General features: G+C 51.1%; 1 protein-coding gene and 1 pseudogene across 1 annotated transcript; both read left to right on the top strand.

The window, feature by feature from the left end:
- LOC131569320 (zinc finger protein 850-like) overlaps positions 1–3,772 on the top strand; it is a 313,955-nt pseudogene extending 310,183 nt beyond the window's left edge.
- Positions 3,773–11,675: 7,903 nt separating this feature from the next.
- LOC131569678 (olfactory receptor 14I1-like) lies at positions 11,676–11,990 on the top strand (the record flags this gene model as incomplete). Its single annotated transcript, XM_058821933.1, has 1 exon — positions 11,676–11,990. A coding segment is annotated over one exon (315 nt), but the record flags the coding sequence as incomplete, so codon positions are not given.
- Positions 11,991–15,434: the final 3,444 nt, after the last annotated feature.

Genomic DNA, 15,434 nt, shown 5'->3' with positions numbered 1-15,434 from the left:
GGACCATCCGATTTTGGGAAATTGACTCTGTTTGCCCCTAGCATTCAACAGATGCTTGACATCAGGCACAAATTCCAGCGTCCAAAACATAGTGTGCATCTATTAGGCTCAGACTGCAAGGATAATGTAGAATTGTGGAATTGGCCTTCAGTTAAATTGGCATCACTTTTTACACCAGAATTAGCTTCATCAAGGGCCCTTACATAATTCAAACAATTGGCTTGTTGGACAGGAAAACAGATTAACATTACATCTGCAATACTGAATGAGTTTACCACTGATGTAGGCAGCATACACCACGCTGTGTTACAGGATAGGGCTGCTATAGATTTGTTGTTGCTAGCACAAGGTGATGGGTGTGAAGATTTTGAAGGGATGTGTTGCATGAATCTCTCTGGCCACTCTGAATCTATTGACAAGAAACTGTCATTGCTTAAGGAGAATATGAAAAAGTTCACAGTTGTTGAGAATTCTTTTGATGAGTGGCTAAAATCCTGGGGAATAACAGGCTGGCTCAAGGACTTAGTATGCTTTGGTGTTATGATACTCTGTATTCTTTTTTCAATTCTGCTATAGTGGCTTGCTTACTACACTTTGAGCAGAAAATTTGACCGTACTTTTAAATCAGTCTGGCTTGTGCAAAAACAAAAATGGGGAACTGTTGAGCATATTTTGCAGGTTGAGGAGTTTTTGCTACACGATGGCCATATTTAGCTGATGCACAGTCTAGCCTGCTTGTAATAATGGACAATTGTGGGAACTCAGCACATCACTCCAGATATCCAGAGTTACTGAGAGAACCCATGGGAGGCTCGGAAATCCTGGAATGTTGCCAGCAGCGTCTGGTTGCTTGACTTCGATCCCTCTAGTGATGTGCCACCTGTTTGAGGACATGAGAGTCACTTGGGAATGTATGGTGCAAGAATGATGTATTTACAGGGTGAAATATAGATTTTAGGGTTTTGGTACAGGGGGGTTATGAAGATGAGATGGAGGGATCATGGCGTGTCTTGTCCTTCTTCTTTCTTCTTCTCTTCATCCATTTTCTGTGGTGATGTTGGCACTTTGGGATTGGTCCATGGTGAAGGTGCACTTGCTAATATGTGTGAAAAGGTATTGAAAAATAAAGGTAAATATGATGTATGTAGTTTTTTGTATAAAAGAAGACAACTGCCCAGTGGGAGGTCAGAGTGCCCTTGGCTGCCTTGCTAGTCAGACCTCTGTTGGGCAGAAAAAAAATTCTGTAGATAAGAAAAAATAAACAATCTGAAGACTGAAAATCTGAAGAGTCCAGACTAGTCCTTTGAAGTGTGGGCTGCCCCAGAGCCATCCTATCTGTGTCCAGGCAGAGACAAACAGCTGGCCGGACACAAACCCACTACAGTCCCAGCCACTCCCAGTACGATCCCAGTCCAGCCCAGTCCCTGGCAGTGTTGCCACTGCTGGGATCCCCCAGCCCTGTGTGTGTTCTCCCCTGGTGGATGTGCCGAGAGGAGCCCCAAGGGCTGGCAGGGCCCAGGCAGGGTCCCCAGCAAGGCCCAGTTGGGATGTGCAGCCGCCAGTTTGCCCAGTTTGCCTCTCCTTTTCCCCAGGCTGGGTTCCCCCCGCCCGCAGTGGCTGGGAGCAGCCGAGAGCCCCGCGCTGAGCACTGCGAGGGCTGCAGGAACAGGGCACCGAGGGTGTGGCTGCTGCTGGGGGAGGAGGAGGAGGGATGGAAGAGGAGGAGTCGGAGGAAGAGGAGGGACAAACGAGGATCAGGGAAAGGAGAAGGAACAATGAGGTTAAGCACTCCCTGAATTCACAGCCCCCACTCATGGGATCATCACCCCCCATCCTGCAGGTGCCCTGGACAGGAGAGCTCAGCCCAGATATCCTGGAAGGTCCCTGGGTTGGGTTTTTGGGGGGATGTTTGGAGAATGAAGAAGTCCAAGGCTGGGCAGAAAAGGCCCCTTGGGGGGACATCGGGGGGTGCCGGTGGTGGCTGCCGGCAGAGGCAGCCTGGAGGAGCAGAGCCCTGTGTCCCCCAGGAGCCCAAAGTGGGGAGCCCAGAGAGGGCGGAACGCTGCCATTGGCGGGAGCCTCAAGAGCCTGGAGAGGGGCAGGGGGGACTCCTTGGAGCCGCTGCACCCCAAAGCACAGAATAAGGGGAGAAGGCATCCCGGGATCCCAAAATCCCCAGCATCCCTAAGTGGGGAGATGGAAAAGGGGGAATCTTTTTGGATTTCTGGGACTCTCAGCAGGCTGGGGAGGGTGGGGACCAGGTAGACAGGGACCCCCAATACAAGTGTGACCCCCAGCAGCTGCGACAGGGGGGAATCCCCAAACACCAAACGGGAGACAGACCAGAGACAGGGAACTCCTAGGAGGCATTTTCAGGGCTGAGTCTTGGTGTTTGGGAGTTTTTAATGGTCACCAGATGGCTGGTGACTTCTAGAGATAAACTTGCGCAAAGGGACCTTCAAACTCAATGTGCTCATTCCTTGTTTTCCCCCTAACCAGGATTTCCCATTCCCAAATCTTGGCCGCATGGAGGAGGAGGAGGTTTTGAGGAAGTGGAAGATGCCCAGGGACACCCAGGCAGGTGAGGAGAAAGTCAGTGCCCCTTTCTCCCTCTCTCCTGCTCCATCTCCCAGCCCAGCATGGTCCCCGGCTGCAGGACAACCCTGGTGCCAACACCATCCTGCTGGGGATGCACTGGGGGGATCTCCTTCCCCTTCTCTCTGGCATGGAGACAAATCCCATCGTGTCCTTGTCTTTCCTCCACCCGACAAGAAGCTGAGGATGGAGACTAGAGAGGACAAATCCCCAGGGCAGAACCTCATGGAAGAGGCTGTTTTGAGTGGCTCCATGGTGCAGGAATCCAATGGGGAGGAAAAGCCCTGGACGTCCCACAGGAGGAGGGGCTGCAAACCCAGCCCAGGATGCTCTGAGGAGGAAACACCCACCCTGTGCCAGGAAGGTGGACAAAGCTTCAGCCAGAGCTCAGAGCTGGTGGTCCGTGAGCAACTTCATGATGGGGAGAAGCGCTACATGTGCTTGGAATGTGGGAAGAGCTTCAGGCAGAGCAGCACCCTGATCCAGCACCAGATGATCCACACTGGGGAATGGCCCTATGAGTGTGGGAAATGTGGGAAGGGCTGCAGCTGCAGCTCCACCCTTGTGACCCACCAAGGCATCCATGCTGGGGAGAGGCCCTATGAATATCCCCAGTGTCAGAAGAGGTTTCAGACTAGCTCCAATCTCCTCCTGCACCAGCAGATTCACATGGATGAGAGGCCCTTCTGCTGCCCTGACTGTGGGAAGGGCTTCAAGCAGAAATCCCACCTCATCAGGCACCGGCGCATCCATACTGGGGAGAAGCACTACAACTGTGGGGAATGTGGGATGAGCTTTCACCAGAGCTCTAACCTGGTCTCCCACCAGAGGACCCACACCATGGAACAGCCCTATGAGTGTGGGGAATGTGGGAAGGGCTTCAAGAAGAAGTCCCACTTGATCCATCACCAGAGGGTCCACACTGGGGAAAGGCCATACAAGTGCAGCGAGCGTCAGAAGAGGTTTCAGACCAGGTCCCATCTGCTCCACCACCAGCAGAATCACATAGAGGAGAGGCCCTTCTGCTGCCCTGACTGGGAAAGGCTTCAAGCACAACTCCACTCTCCTCACCCACCAGTGCATCCACACTGGAGAGAGGCCCTATAAGTGTCCCCAATGTGGGAAGAGCTTCTTCATGAGCTCTCACTTGACCAGACACCAATGGAATCACCGGTAAGGGAAGCCCTGCAAATGCCCCAATGTGAGCATTTGCAGGGCTTCCCTTACTGGTGATTCCTAGCTTCATCCCCCATGCGAGGATCGATGCTGGGCAGAGCCTTGCTGACCCACATTCCCATCTGCTCTGGGAGGACACCTGGCTAGTTATTCTTTTAGTTTGGCCCCAATTTCCTCTTGATTTGTCATTATCACTTAAAAACACATGAAATAGGACTAAAATGAAAGAAATTGATCAAAGATATCAAAAGTTCCATCACTTAACAGGTATTTGAGCAGGAATTTATGGGTTTGGGACATATTCCGGAAGATTTGTTGGTTCTTGGGGAATTTCAGAAAGTGTTCTCCATATCTTTGTACTCCAAAAGTCAAGATGGATTGATCTGTCACTTCAAAATGACTCAGTCCCACTGAAAACACCTCAATCTTACCCTCAAGTGGCTCAATCCCACTTCAAACTGGCTTGGTCCAACATCAAAAAAACTCAGTCCCATGCCAAAATTACTCAATTTCTCAGCCTCCAGGGTGAGATGGGGTCAGAAGGAGATTGGGAGAAGTGGGATCCAAATTTGAGGGTGGGATCAGGATTGTGTAGGTGGGATCCAAATTTGAAGTGGGATCAGGATTGTGTAGGTCTGAGTGTGTGGGATGTATTTTGATAGTAAATAAAACTTTAAGAACTATTGATTTCTGTCCCATTCATTTTCCATCAGTTCCACTTTGTTTTTCAGAGTGCCACCTTCTCAGCTGATTGTGTTTGTGTCCTCCTTTCTCTCCTGCCTTTCTTTGCCTGCCTTATTTCTCTCTCAGTGTCTCCCTTGACCCAGGGCAGCTCCCACCAAAGACCCTGCCCTGATTTAATTCCCAATCCAGGAGCTACAACAACGATGGGGGAAGTTATGAAGGCTGGCAGTGAAATGTCACTGTAAGATTTTGCTCCACTTGGCCTTTGGCTTTTTCTTGCGAGTTTTGCCTTCAAGGGCAGAAAAATCTTTTCCTGGCTGGGAACTGGAATTCCAGCACATGGGAGTGTGTGCCATGGATCCCAGGGTACTGCTCCTGCCATGCCTCCCAAGGAGCTGTGCAGGGCCAGGAGACAAGGTCCAGCAGCTCTGTTGGTTCTGCAGTGCCACCAGGGCCCCTGGTTCCATGATTTTCCCTACTGCCAACAGCAGTTCCCATGATGCCTTCCTGTGTTATCATGGATATTTGGTGCCATGAAGTTCTTCAGTGTCACAATGGCCTCCCTCGCTCCATGAGCTTCCACAGTGACACAATGAACTCCTTGGATGAACAGTGTCACCATGGACCATGGCTCCATGCAGCCCCGCTGGGTCACCATGGACTCCTTGGTTCCATGATGTTCTGGAGGTGTCTCCATGGACTCCTTGGATCCACAGTGTCACAATGGACCACTGGATCCATGTGGCCCTGCTGTGTCACCATGGCCCCTTGATTCCATGGGACCCCAGGATCACAATTGACTTCTTGCTTCCACGTAACCCCCTCAGTGTCAAAATGGCCCCTTCGTTCCATGAGGTACACAAAGGTTTTGTAGAAACATGGAAAAATCCTGCTTAATACACCTGGGAATATCTGTTTAGATTCAAGAGAGAGATTAAAGGTGAGGACGGCACCAGCAGCTTCCATCTGTAACAGAGATCCAGGGAAAGGACAGGGACAGAGAATTCAGCTGCAAGACTCAGAGAATTCTGCCTCCAGAGACCATTTCTGCTCACACTGTCCCTTGTAGAAAGGTGACATATTCCAGGCAGTCTGGACTGAGCAGGTGGTTCCTGAGTGGGGTTTGTTGTTCAGGAAACTTGCTCAGGCTTTTTCCATTGTTTTGAAAGCAAAACCAGAGAGAGACTCCAAGTCAGAAATGCAATTTATTAGGAAAAGAAAAAAATAAAAAAAGAAAATGCATGCAATAAGACAAAAGAGAAACCACTGACAAAGTCACAACACAACCTGACACCGTGTTGGTCAGGGTGTTGGAAACAGTCCACTTGGAATGGTGGCTGCAGTACTCCTGGAATGGCAGATGTGGTTATGTTGGAGCAGTGATCCTGTAGAAGTGTGTAGTCTTCCTCTGAAGATCCAGTGGAAATGGCAGCTGTTCTTCTGGGAAATCCAGTGGAAAGGCAGCTTGTTCTGTCCCAAACCCCAGATTATATCCAGATGGGGATGCTTAGCTCCTCCCCCCTGGGCAGACCATCTCACGATGAGCTGATATCATTCTGTGAGTCATGGGATGGGTCCATTAAACAGAAATGGCTCCTGGAGGGAGTTATCTCTGAGTCATGCAGAAAGGCATTGATGGGCCCATTAACAGGAGATAAGGAAAAACAATGCCCCTCCTGCTTTCAACAGCTCTTGAGGATGGAAATAGAATATATCTTTATATTGTAACCTCGGGCATCTATTACCGATGGAAGGGGGCAACTGAATAACTTTGTATTTGGTGTCATTTTGTGCTCTGCTGGGAGTTTCCTGAGGGCTGGTAGTGCTGTTTGCTTCAGGAACAGTTTGGGCAATGGCAATGTGGGACTGAGGGCTTGTTGAAAAACCAGAATGGTTGTTATTCTTGTATTTACAATCTTTTGCTACATGTCCAGTTTTCCCACAGTTATAAAAGTTTCCACTGCCTTTATTCCATTTTGCATTGTGGGGAAGCACATTTGCTGCAACCAGCATTTCCATTGCACCCTGGCCAGTGGCCTTGGCTAGGCTGGAGTCACGGTCTGAGATCTCTTATTGGGTGCAAACAAAAACCATCTGAGTGATGGTCAACTCAGGGCCAAGGGGGAGGGTGTGCAGAACCTTTCTGTGGTCATTACTGGCATTACAGAAAGCTAATTTGCTAATAAATTAATCCCAGACCTTTTGATTGCCTACCTGTTTTTCCAGTGCTTTTGTAAGGTGCTTTACAAACTTGATATAGCTCTCGTCCAGGCCCTGGCAAATGTTAGTGAAGTTAGTGTGGGGTGTAGAAGTGTCAGGGGTTTGGAGGAGAGTGGACCATGCAGCACCTTTGGGATCTTCCTGTATTGACTGAGGGAGGACTTCAGCATGATATTGCAATCTAGTATAGTCTCCTTCCCCAGTAATGCAGTCCATTGTGAGGTGTTGTCGCCCTTCTTCCTCAACATAACCTTTTGGTAACTCATTAAAACTTTATTTATCCAAACTCCTTTCCACAAAATAAATTTGTCAGGTGACAATATAATTTTCATACACTGTTTTAAATTTCATGGTACTATTGTGTGGGCAGTAAATGGCATGTCCAGCAAATTGTTAAAATCGGGAGAACCCCTCCCATAATCCTTTGCAGCCTTTACTAAGTCCTTAATTTCCCTGTGGGGAATAGATTCCCATTGAAGTTTTGGCCCCTGCTACTACTGTACAGGTGCCACCTGAATCTTGGATACCACCTCCCAGTCTCCCTCTTTTGCGGCTTTTCTCTGCATCCTCTGCCAAGAATCCTTGGGCTCATCCTCACTCTCAGATAAGCTATTGCTCTCTTCCTCTGTAGAGGAAGCAGGTCTGCTGGAAAGGGTGCAGGGCTTTCAGCCGACTGGCAACACCCTGTGTTGAAGGCCTTTGGTAGCCAAAATGGCTTCCTTCTGGTTGGCCCCATGTCCAGTTCCAGGGGTGGAACTCAACGTCAAGGTGGGGCCTGTAACAGGGGAGGTACCTGGAGCAAAGGCAGGAAATGGGGATGAAAGCGGGAGGGAATCTAAAATGGCCATCTCTCTAACAGGAGCATTGCCACCTTGTGATTCATAGGAAGGGGGATTAGGAGATGAAGGAATGTGGGTGAGGGAATATCTCAAGGCAGCATGGCCACTACCACCCTGAGGAGAGGAGAGAAAAGGAGGGGAGATGGCTGATGGCAGATGGCTTGTCTGTGCCAATGTGTGGGCTCCATCTCCCATCCTGTTCTCAGGGAACATGGGTTCGGGAACGTGGTGGGAGGATTGAATAAACCAGGACAATGGGTTGGAACAATGAACTCGTTAAATGATCCTATAAATTAAATGAAACAACAGATAAAATTTCCCAACTTTTAAAACCCCTTGTGTTTGTAAAATATAAAGCTTTTTCCTAACAGCATCCCAAAATGGTAACTGATAGAATCAACAGAGATATCAGGAAACTCCTCAAATAACCACGAACAATACCTTTTAAACTCCTCTCAGAAAATGAACTCCCCTCTACATTTAAAACTCTCCAAAACTTTACAAAAACATCCTTTGCAGCTTGGGACTGATTATTTCCCATAGCTGCCCCCAATGGAAGAGGAAATGCCCATCAACAGGAACAGATAATCAAAAGCCCAAACCCCTGGGAGGTCTCTGCCACTCAGTCACTCACTCTCAGTCTCACAGGCACAATCTTCAGCCAACATGGGGTTTGTGGGGCTGTCAGTGAAGTTGGTCCTCCACATGTTGAAGGGATTATTGACTTCTTCTTCAGTGAGATTTGATAAAACTTGAATCTCACTTCAGTGTTGTGGCTGACCCAAAGGCGTACAGCTTCCAGTGACGTGTGGCTGGCAGGATCACTGCTGGAGACGCTCACGGGGACCTCAATGAATCAGGTCCCTCTTCGGGCACCATGTGTAGCATCATGGCTCTACTGAGGCCCTTGTAGCGTCCAGCACTCATGAGCCCAAAGCTCACTGCTACCTTAGAAAGCCGACAGAATAGGCAGGATGGGTCATCGTATCATCTCCTGCGAACTGGGTTTATTGGTACAGGAACCGGCCACAAAGCCCAAGACGGTCCAGAGACAAAGACAGGGTGCAGGCTGAGGCCTGAGGGTTTTATATGGGATAGTGAGGGTGGAGCTGAGGGTCCAGGTCCAATGGATATAGGGAAAAAGGGTGCAAAAGAGTAGTTAGGGACTGGTCAGCCAATAGTGAAACGGGCTGAGGAATGCAGTAAACTAGGGCCAATGGAGAGACAGAGAGAGAAAATTCTTGGGACTAACCAAACGTGGGCAATAGGGCTTGAAGTAAGGTAATTGGGCTAATGGGCTAATGGGTAAACATAACTTTACATAAATCAGCATGTGCCTGCAAAGATCTATAGGAGAAGCAAGCATCTCAGCCTAACCTGAAAGACTATTTCTTTTACCTGGGACCAGCCCTTCATGGCTGGGAGATTGAGACTGTGATGGTAGGACTCTGGGCCTCCACACACCCTCACAGATGGCCCAGGGCAGATCTGGAGTGATCTTGGTGGCACTTGGGCTTGGCACACTCGTGAGGAAGGTGTCTGTTTTAAATGAGGAGCTCCAGAGTTTAAGACTGCGAAAATAAAAGAAGAAAACTCCTCTTTGCCTGAGTGCAGCCAGTTCTCCAAGAAATCTGCACGCAAGTGACAGAGGAGGAACAGGATGGAGTTGGTGAATGTGGAGTAAGACTGTCCAAACAGGGTCAGACCTCAAGGCAGAGTTTCTCTGATCAGGCCAGACCTCTTGAGGAGAGTCCCTGGGTCAATATCAGTCACTGAATGCTCCAATTACCTCTGCTCTAAAGAGAAAAATACATCCCTTAAAACATGAATGTGAATTTATTAGAACCTCTTTGAAATATTTCTCCATAATTATATAAAAAGAAATTCCTAGTGAACTGCACTGTAGCAGGGGGAAATCAAGGCAGAGCCATGGTTTGACAGGACTTGCTTGATCCTAATAAGCCCTGTGGTACATTTGGAGCTGAGTTCTTAAACCTCAAGGCCTGAGAGGAGATTCCACAAACGTTTCCATGAGTCAAGGTCAGAGGAAACATCCAAAGTGTCTCAGGGCCTTAATGGGTCTCACTGAGGTCCATCCCAAACACAGGCTCCTCATGGACTCCTTGGAGGAGACAACTGGGGGACAGGATGGCACAAAAACCTCTTATAGATTCAGTGTGGAAAAGATATTCCGAAGTACCTTAAAAACCAAAAGTATCTCAAAGTATTAATGAGCCCCACTGAGTGTCAGTACAAAGCTCTCAATGGACTAATTAAAGCAGATAATTGTGGCCATGATTGCACAAACATCTCACAGAGTCTGTATCAAAAGAGAAACACCAAGTACCTTAAAATAACTGAAGTACTTTGAAGCATTAATGAGCCCCACTGACTGTTGTTACTGACAAAGCCTCTCCAGGGACTAATTACAGCAGATAATTGGAGGCCATGATTGCACAAACCTCTAAGAAAGTCCAAGGCAAAAGCCAAACCCAAAGTCCTTTGAAAAACTTGCAGTCTCTGGGAACATTAGGGAGCCCCCAGGGCCATTGCTGAGCAAGGCTCCCCAGGGACTCCTTCCAGCAGATCCTTGAGGCCACTGGGATGTGGGCTAGGGGGCGATGCTGAGGGCAGGACAAGGGGCTGACAGTGCCCAGCCTGGCTGGGGCTGTGCCAGGAGGCCCCAGTGCCTCAGGACAAGGTGTCTCCCCACAGCCCTTGGTGGCACAGACCCTGCTGTGCCCCAGGGCACCAAGACTTGGCTTCTCTTTGTCCCCACCTGTCATCACTGCCTCCAGTTCTCTGCTCTGCCTGGGACCTGGGGACACTTTCTCAGTGGTGTCCCCCAGTGGGACCCATTAAAAGTCCAAGAAACTTTGGAGTTGGATTCTGCCTTGGAGTTCTGGAGAGGTTTCTTCAGCTCCCTCTCAGGGACTGATGTTCAGGGCCTGAGCACAAAGCCCCAGAGGCTCATTAAAGTCATGGTGCTCTGTGTGTGCTACTGAGCTGAGCTGGGCACCTGGCACAGAGGCAGGTCCTTGTAATCAAGCAAAGCTTCAAAAGCACATTTCTCTTGATGAGCAGCTCTTCTGCCAGCCCAGCAGGGCTGGGGCACTGCCTGCAGCCACCCCGGGCACAGCACAGAGGCACAGAGAGCTTCAATCAGTCAGGGCTGGGAAGGTGCTGAGAAGTGCCTGGGGCAGAATCACTGCCAGCCCTTGGCACAGGAACCTCTGGCTGCAGGACAATGCAGCTGCAGCTCCTGGAGCCATCTCCTAAAGCTGGACCATCCCAATGCCTGCGGACCCTGTGAATACATTCTCTTACTGTCTCTTGTGCAGAGCAGCCAGGGGTGCCCAGGGCTGTCCTGCAGAGCAGGGTCCTGCAGCCCAGGGCGCTGTGCTGGGGCAGGGACTCTGCTGCCTGCCAGGGACAGCTCATCAGCCAGCCCTGACAGCTGCTCCCAGCCCTGGGGAACAAGATCTGGGTGGGAGGAGACAGCTGGTAAGGCTTGGAAGTGTTCTCCTTATGTGGGGAGGATGCTGCATTGTTTGGGACTGCTCCCAGCATGGCATTTAACTGCAGAACAGCTCCACATAGATTATACAGGGTACTTAGAGAGGCAGGGGCTGCATAAAAGGGAAAATCCTGCTTTTTAAATCTACTGCTCCGGGTTGCCTGGATGGGAAATTCATCTCTCAGTTCAGGTTGAGAAAGATAAATAAAATCTATCACAGATGTTAAAAAACCAGGCTGTGACAGATATCACCATAGGGCCCCTCACAGGCAGCATCAGTGTCGCTTTGCTCTGATGTTGCCCTCAGAGCCTGCAAATGCCCCGGGGCAGTGCTTGAGCTGGGAGGGGTCTGCATGGCAGAGCTGAGCCCTCAAAGCTGGGCTGGGCTCTGGCAGCACTGGCAAGGCCCAGCCCTGGGCACAGGGAAGAAGCTGCTAGCAGGGACAGCTCAAGGAAGCAGAGCCCTGGGCAGGCAGTGAGGGGAAAGTGCCCCCAGGCTGTGGTGGGATATTTAAAGTCGTCTCAAACAAAAATATTTCATGATTTATTTCTTTACAGATCACCATGCCAAGACAGCTCAAATATCCAACAGCAGCTCCATCAGCCACTTCCTTCTGCTGGCATTGGCAGACACGCGGCAGCTGCAGCTCCTGCACTTCTGCATCTTGCTGGGCATCTCCCTGGCTGCCCTCCTGGGCAACGGCCTCATCATCAGCGCTGTAGCCTGCGGCCACCACCTGCACACACCCATGTTCTTCTTCCTGCTCAACCTGGCCCTCAGCGACCTGGGCTCCATCTGCACCGCTGTCCCCAAAGCCATGCACAATTCACTCTGGGACACCAGCAACATCTCCTACAAAGGATGTGCTGCACAGCTATTTTTCTTTATGTTCCTCCTCTCAGCAGAGCTTTCCCTCCTGACCATCATGTGCTGCGACCGCTATGTGTCCATCTGCAAACCCCTGCACTATGGGACCTTCCTGGGCAGCAGAGCTTGTGCCCACATGGCAGCAGCTGCCTGGGCCAGTGCCTTTCTCTATTCACTGCTGCACACAGCCAATACATTTTCCTTGCCCCTCTGCCATGGCAATGCCCTGGGCCAGTTCTTCTGTAAAATCTCCCAGATCCTCAAGCTCTCCTGCTCACACTCAAACCTCAGGGAATTTGGGTTCATTGCTGTCAGTGCCTGTTTAGTATTTGGCTGTTTTGTGTTCATTGTTTTCTCCTATGTGCAGATCTTCAGGGTCTTGCTGAGGATCCCGTCTGAGCAGAGACGGCACAAAGCCTTTTCCACCTGCCTCCCTCACCTGGTTGTGGTCTCCCTGTACCTCAGCACTGGCACATTTGCTCACCTGAAGCCCCCCTCCATGTCCTCCCCATCCCTGGATCTGGCCCTGTCAGTTCTGTACTCAGTGGTGCCCCCAGCCCTGAACCCCCTCATCTACAGCCTGAGGAACCAGGAGCTCAAGGCTGCAGTGTGGACACTGATGACTGGATGGTTTCAGGAATATTAAACTGTTGGCCAATTTTTGCAAATCATTCGCAATACAAGTAATGTTTGATACTCTTGTTGGCTTCATTTTAGGGATCTTTTACTTTGTTTTTCTTTTTTCATATTGTCCAAAAAACAAATGTAATTGTTTGTGCCATTTCTCATTTTGTTTCTCTCTACCTTCCCTGTGGACACAGAGTGTGTCAATGAGGGGCTGCGCTCTTTGTGGTTTCAAATCAACTAAAGGATCTCCCAGCAAAGTTTTCTGCAGAGATCCCCCTTTTATTGCCCTCTCTGAAGCTGCAGCAGCAATGTCTGTGTGCAGAGCTGGGGGCAGATCAGTGCTGGCCCAGCACCTGTGCACAGCAGCAGCAGCACTTGGTGTTGCCAGTGCTGCTGCCGTGGCCCTGCCCCACTGCCCTGGTGGCCCTGGTGTTGCTGTAGGGCCTGAGTGCTCTCGGGGCCGGGCACAGCCCTGGGGCTGGCAGTGCCGGGGCTGCAGCAGGGACGGGCCATGGGCACTGCTGGGGCAGCGCTGACGCCTCAGGCCAGGGCCTGGGGGCTCCAGGCTCCTTGCCCAGGCTCTCTCAAGAACACAGCCAGGCCAATGCTCAGCACGGAAAAGCCCTGTGAGCAGTCCCAGGCTGGCTGTGGGCAGGCTGGGGGCAAACAGCATGGTTGGGGCTCTGCAAGGGCCCTGGGGCAGATGGGAAGGAGCAGCAGAGCAGGGGCTGATCCATCCCCAGTGCGCTGGACAGCCCAGGGCAGCGTCCCAGAGCATCCTCATGGAGCTGCCAACAACATCCCCCCCTCTGCAGCCCTGGCCTCTCCCCCAGCTCACACAGGCGCCCCATCCTTGCAGGCACAGACACGGCAGCACTGGCTCAGGAGCCTCTGTTTGCATTGCACAGAGCAGGGGGAGCACCCCCATGCTGCTGCTGTGGGGACATGAACCTGAGGGAGCACAAATGCCATCAGCCCCTGGGGCCAGCAAGGGCTGGGGGACACCAGGGAAACCACTCAGCTTTGTCCTGGCCTCTCCACTCAGCCAGAAAGTTTGTTCCCATCAGCTGGGAGTTTCCTGTCCCACTGAAGACGCTGTTGCTCAGAGCCAGGACTGCCTGGCAGCCACCCCCAAACTGCCCCGAGCATTTCCTTGGCTTCACCTTTGCTTGTTTTCCTCTTCCTGCTACAAATTTCTTCCCATTGCCCACACCTCTTCCTTCCCTGCAAACAGCCCATCCCTGTTTGCCCTTTCCTCTCTGGCCCCACTCCCCATTGCAGTTCCTGACTTGGCACCATGGGAACATCCCTTGGGCAGCAGGATCATCCTACAAGTGCTGCAGGAATTGTTTGCAGGCTCCTGCAGTGCCTGGTGCTGCTCCCTTGCCAGTGGCACCACAGGCCAGGGGGGCACATCTGGGCTGCTGTGTCTGGCTCTGGGGCTTCCTGTTCTCAGCAATGAGGAGGAGCTGCAGGGGCTCTGCAGGACTGACAGGATGGGCTTTGGGGCTGGCAGGAGAAGCTGAGGGACCTGGGCTGCTGGAGCTTCTGAAGAGGAGGCCCAGGGCTCCTCCTGCAACTACTGAAAGGGTGGTTTCAGAGAATCCTAGAATCAGCAAGGGTGGAAAAGACCTTGGAGATCATCAAGTCCAACCTGTGCCCCGACACACCCTTGTGTCCTCTGAGTCTTCTCTTCTTCAGGATAAACAACCCCAGCTCCCTCAGCTCTTCCTCACAGGACTTGTGTTACAGATCCCTCAGCAGCCTTGTTGCCCTTCTCTGGAACCATCCAACCCCACCGTGGCCTGGGGGCCCTAGAACTGGACACAGCACTTGAGGTGCTGCCCAAGAAGTGCTGAGAACAGGGGAAGAATCCCTGCCCTGCTCCTGCTGGCCACACCATTCCTGATCCAGGCCAGGAGCCATTGGCCTTCTTGCCCACCTGGGCACACTGCTGGCTCATGTCCAGCCTGCTGTCCATCAGACCCTGCAGGTCCCTTTCTGCCTGGCTGCTCTCCAGCCACTCTGTCCCCAGCCCATAGTGCTGCAGGGGTTGTTGAGGCCATAGTGCAGGACCCGGCACTTGGACTTGTTAAACCTCACCTTGTTGGATTTGGTCCCTGGATCCAGCCTGTCCAGGTCCCTCTGCAGAGCCCTCCTACCCTCCAGCAGATCCACACTCACACCCAGCTTGGTGTCATCTGCAAAATTTGTGATGGTGGACTCAGTCCCCTCATCCAGATCCTCAATGCAGATATTTAAGTCCTTGCTGGCTAGCTCTGACCCCTCGGCCATCCTGTGGGTGCCCTGGGATGGCACTCAAGGTGATCTGTTCCATAACCTTGCCGGGCACCCAGGTCAGGCTGACAGGCCTGGAGTTGCCCAGCTCCTCCTTCCAGCCCTTCTTGGGGATGGGCTCACACTGGCATCTCCAGTCCTCTGGGACCTCCCTGCTGAGCCAGCACTGATGGTAAATGATGGAGAGCAGCTTGGGGAGCTCATCCACAGCTCCCTCATCCCCCTGGGATGGATCCCATCTGCTCCCAGAGACAACTGTGAGCGTCTGAGTGGCTCAGTAGGTCACCAACTGCTTCCACCTGGATTCCAGGAGGCTGTTCTGCTCTCTTTGCCCATCTATTAGCTCAGGAGAACACTTGTCCAGAGAACAGCCTGTCCTAATATTGAAAATTGAGACAAACAAGATGTTAAGTAGTTCAGCCTTTTCATTATCTTTAATTTCTATATTCTCCACTCCATCTAATAAAGAGTAGACGTTCTCCTCTTCCCTCCTTTTGTAAAACATTTTTTATACAATCTTGCTTTTTTTTTTTTTTTTCTTTTTACAGGATGGGCCAGGTTAATTTCTGATTGAGCATTTACTGCTTTAATTTTCTTTCTTATAACCTAA

Source organism: Ammospiza caudacuta, chromosome 30, assembly GCF_027887145.1.
Source record: "Ammospiza caudacuta isolate bAmmCau1 chromosome 30, bAmmCau1.pri, whole genome shotgun sequence".
NCBI classification, from domain to species: Eukaryota; Metazoa; Chordata; class Aves; order Passeriformes; family Passerellidae; genus Ammospiza; species Ammospiza caudacuta.
This window is presented reverse-complemented; position numbering and strand designations above follow the sequence as displayed.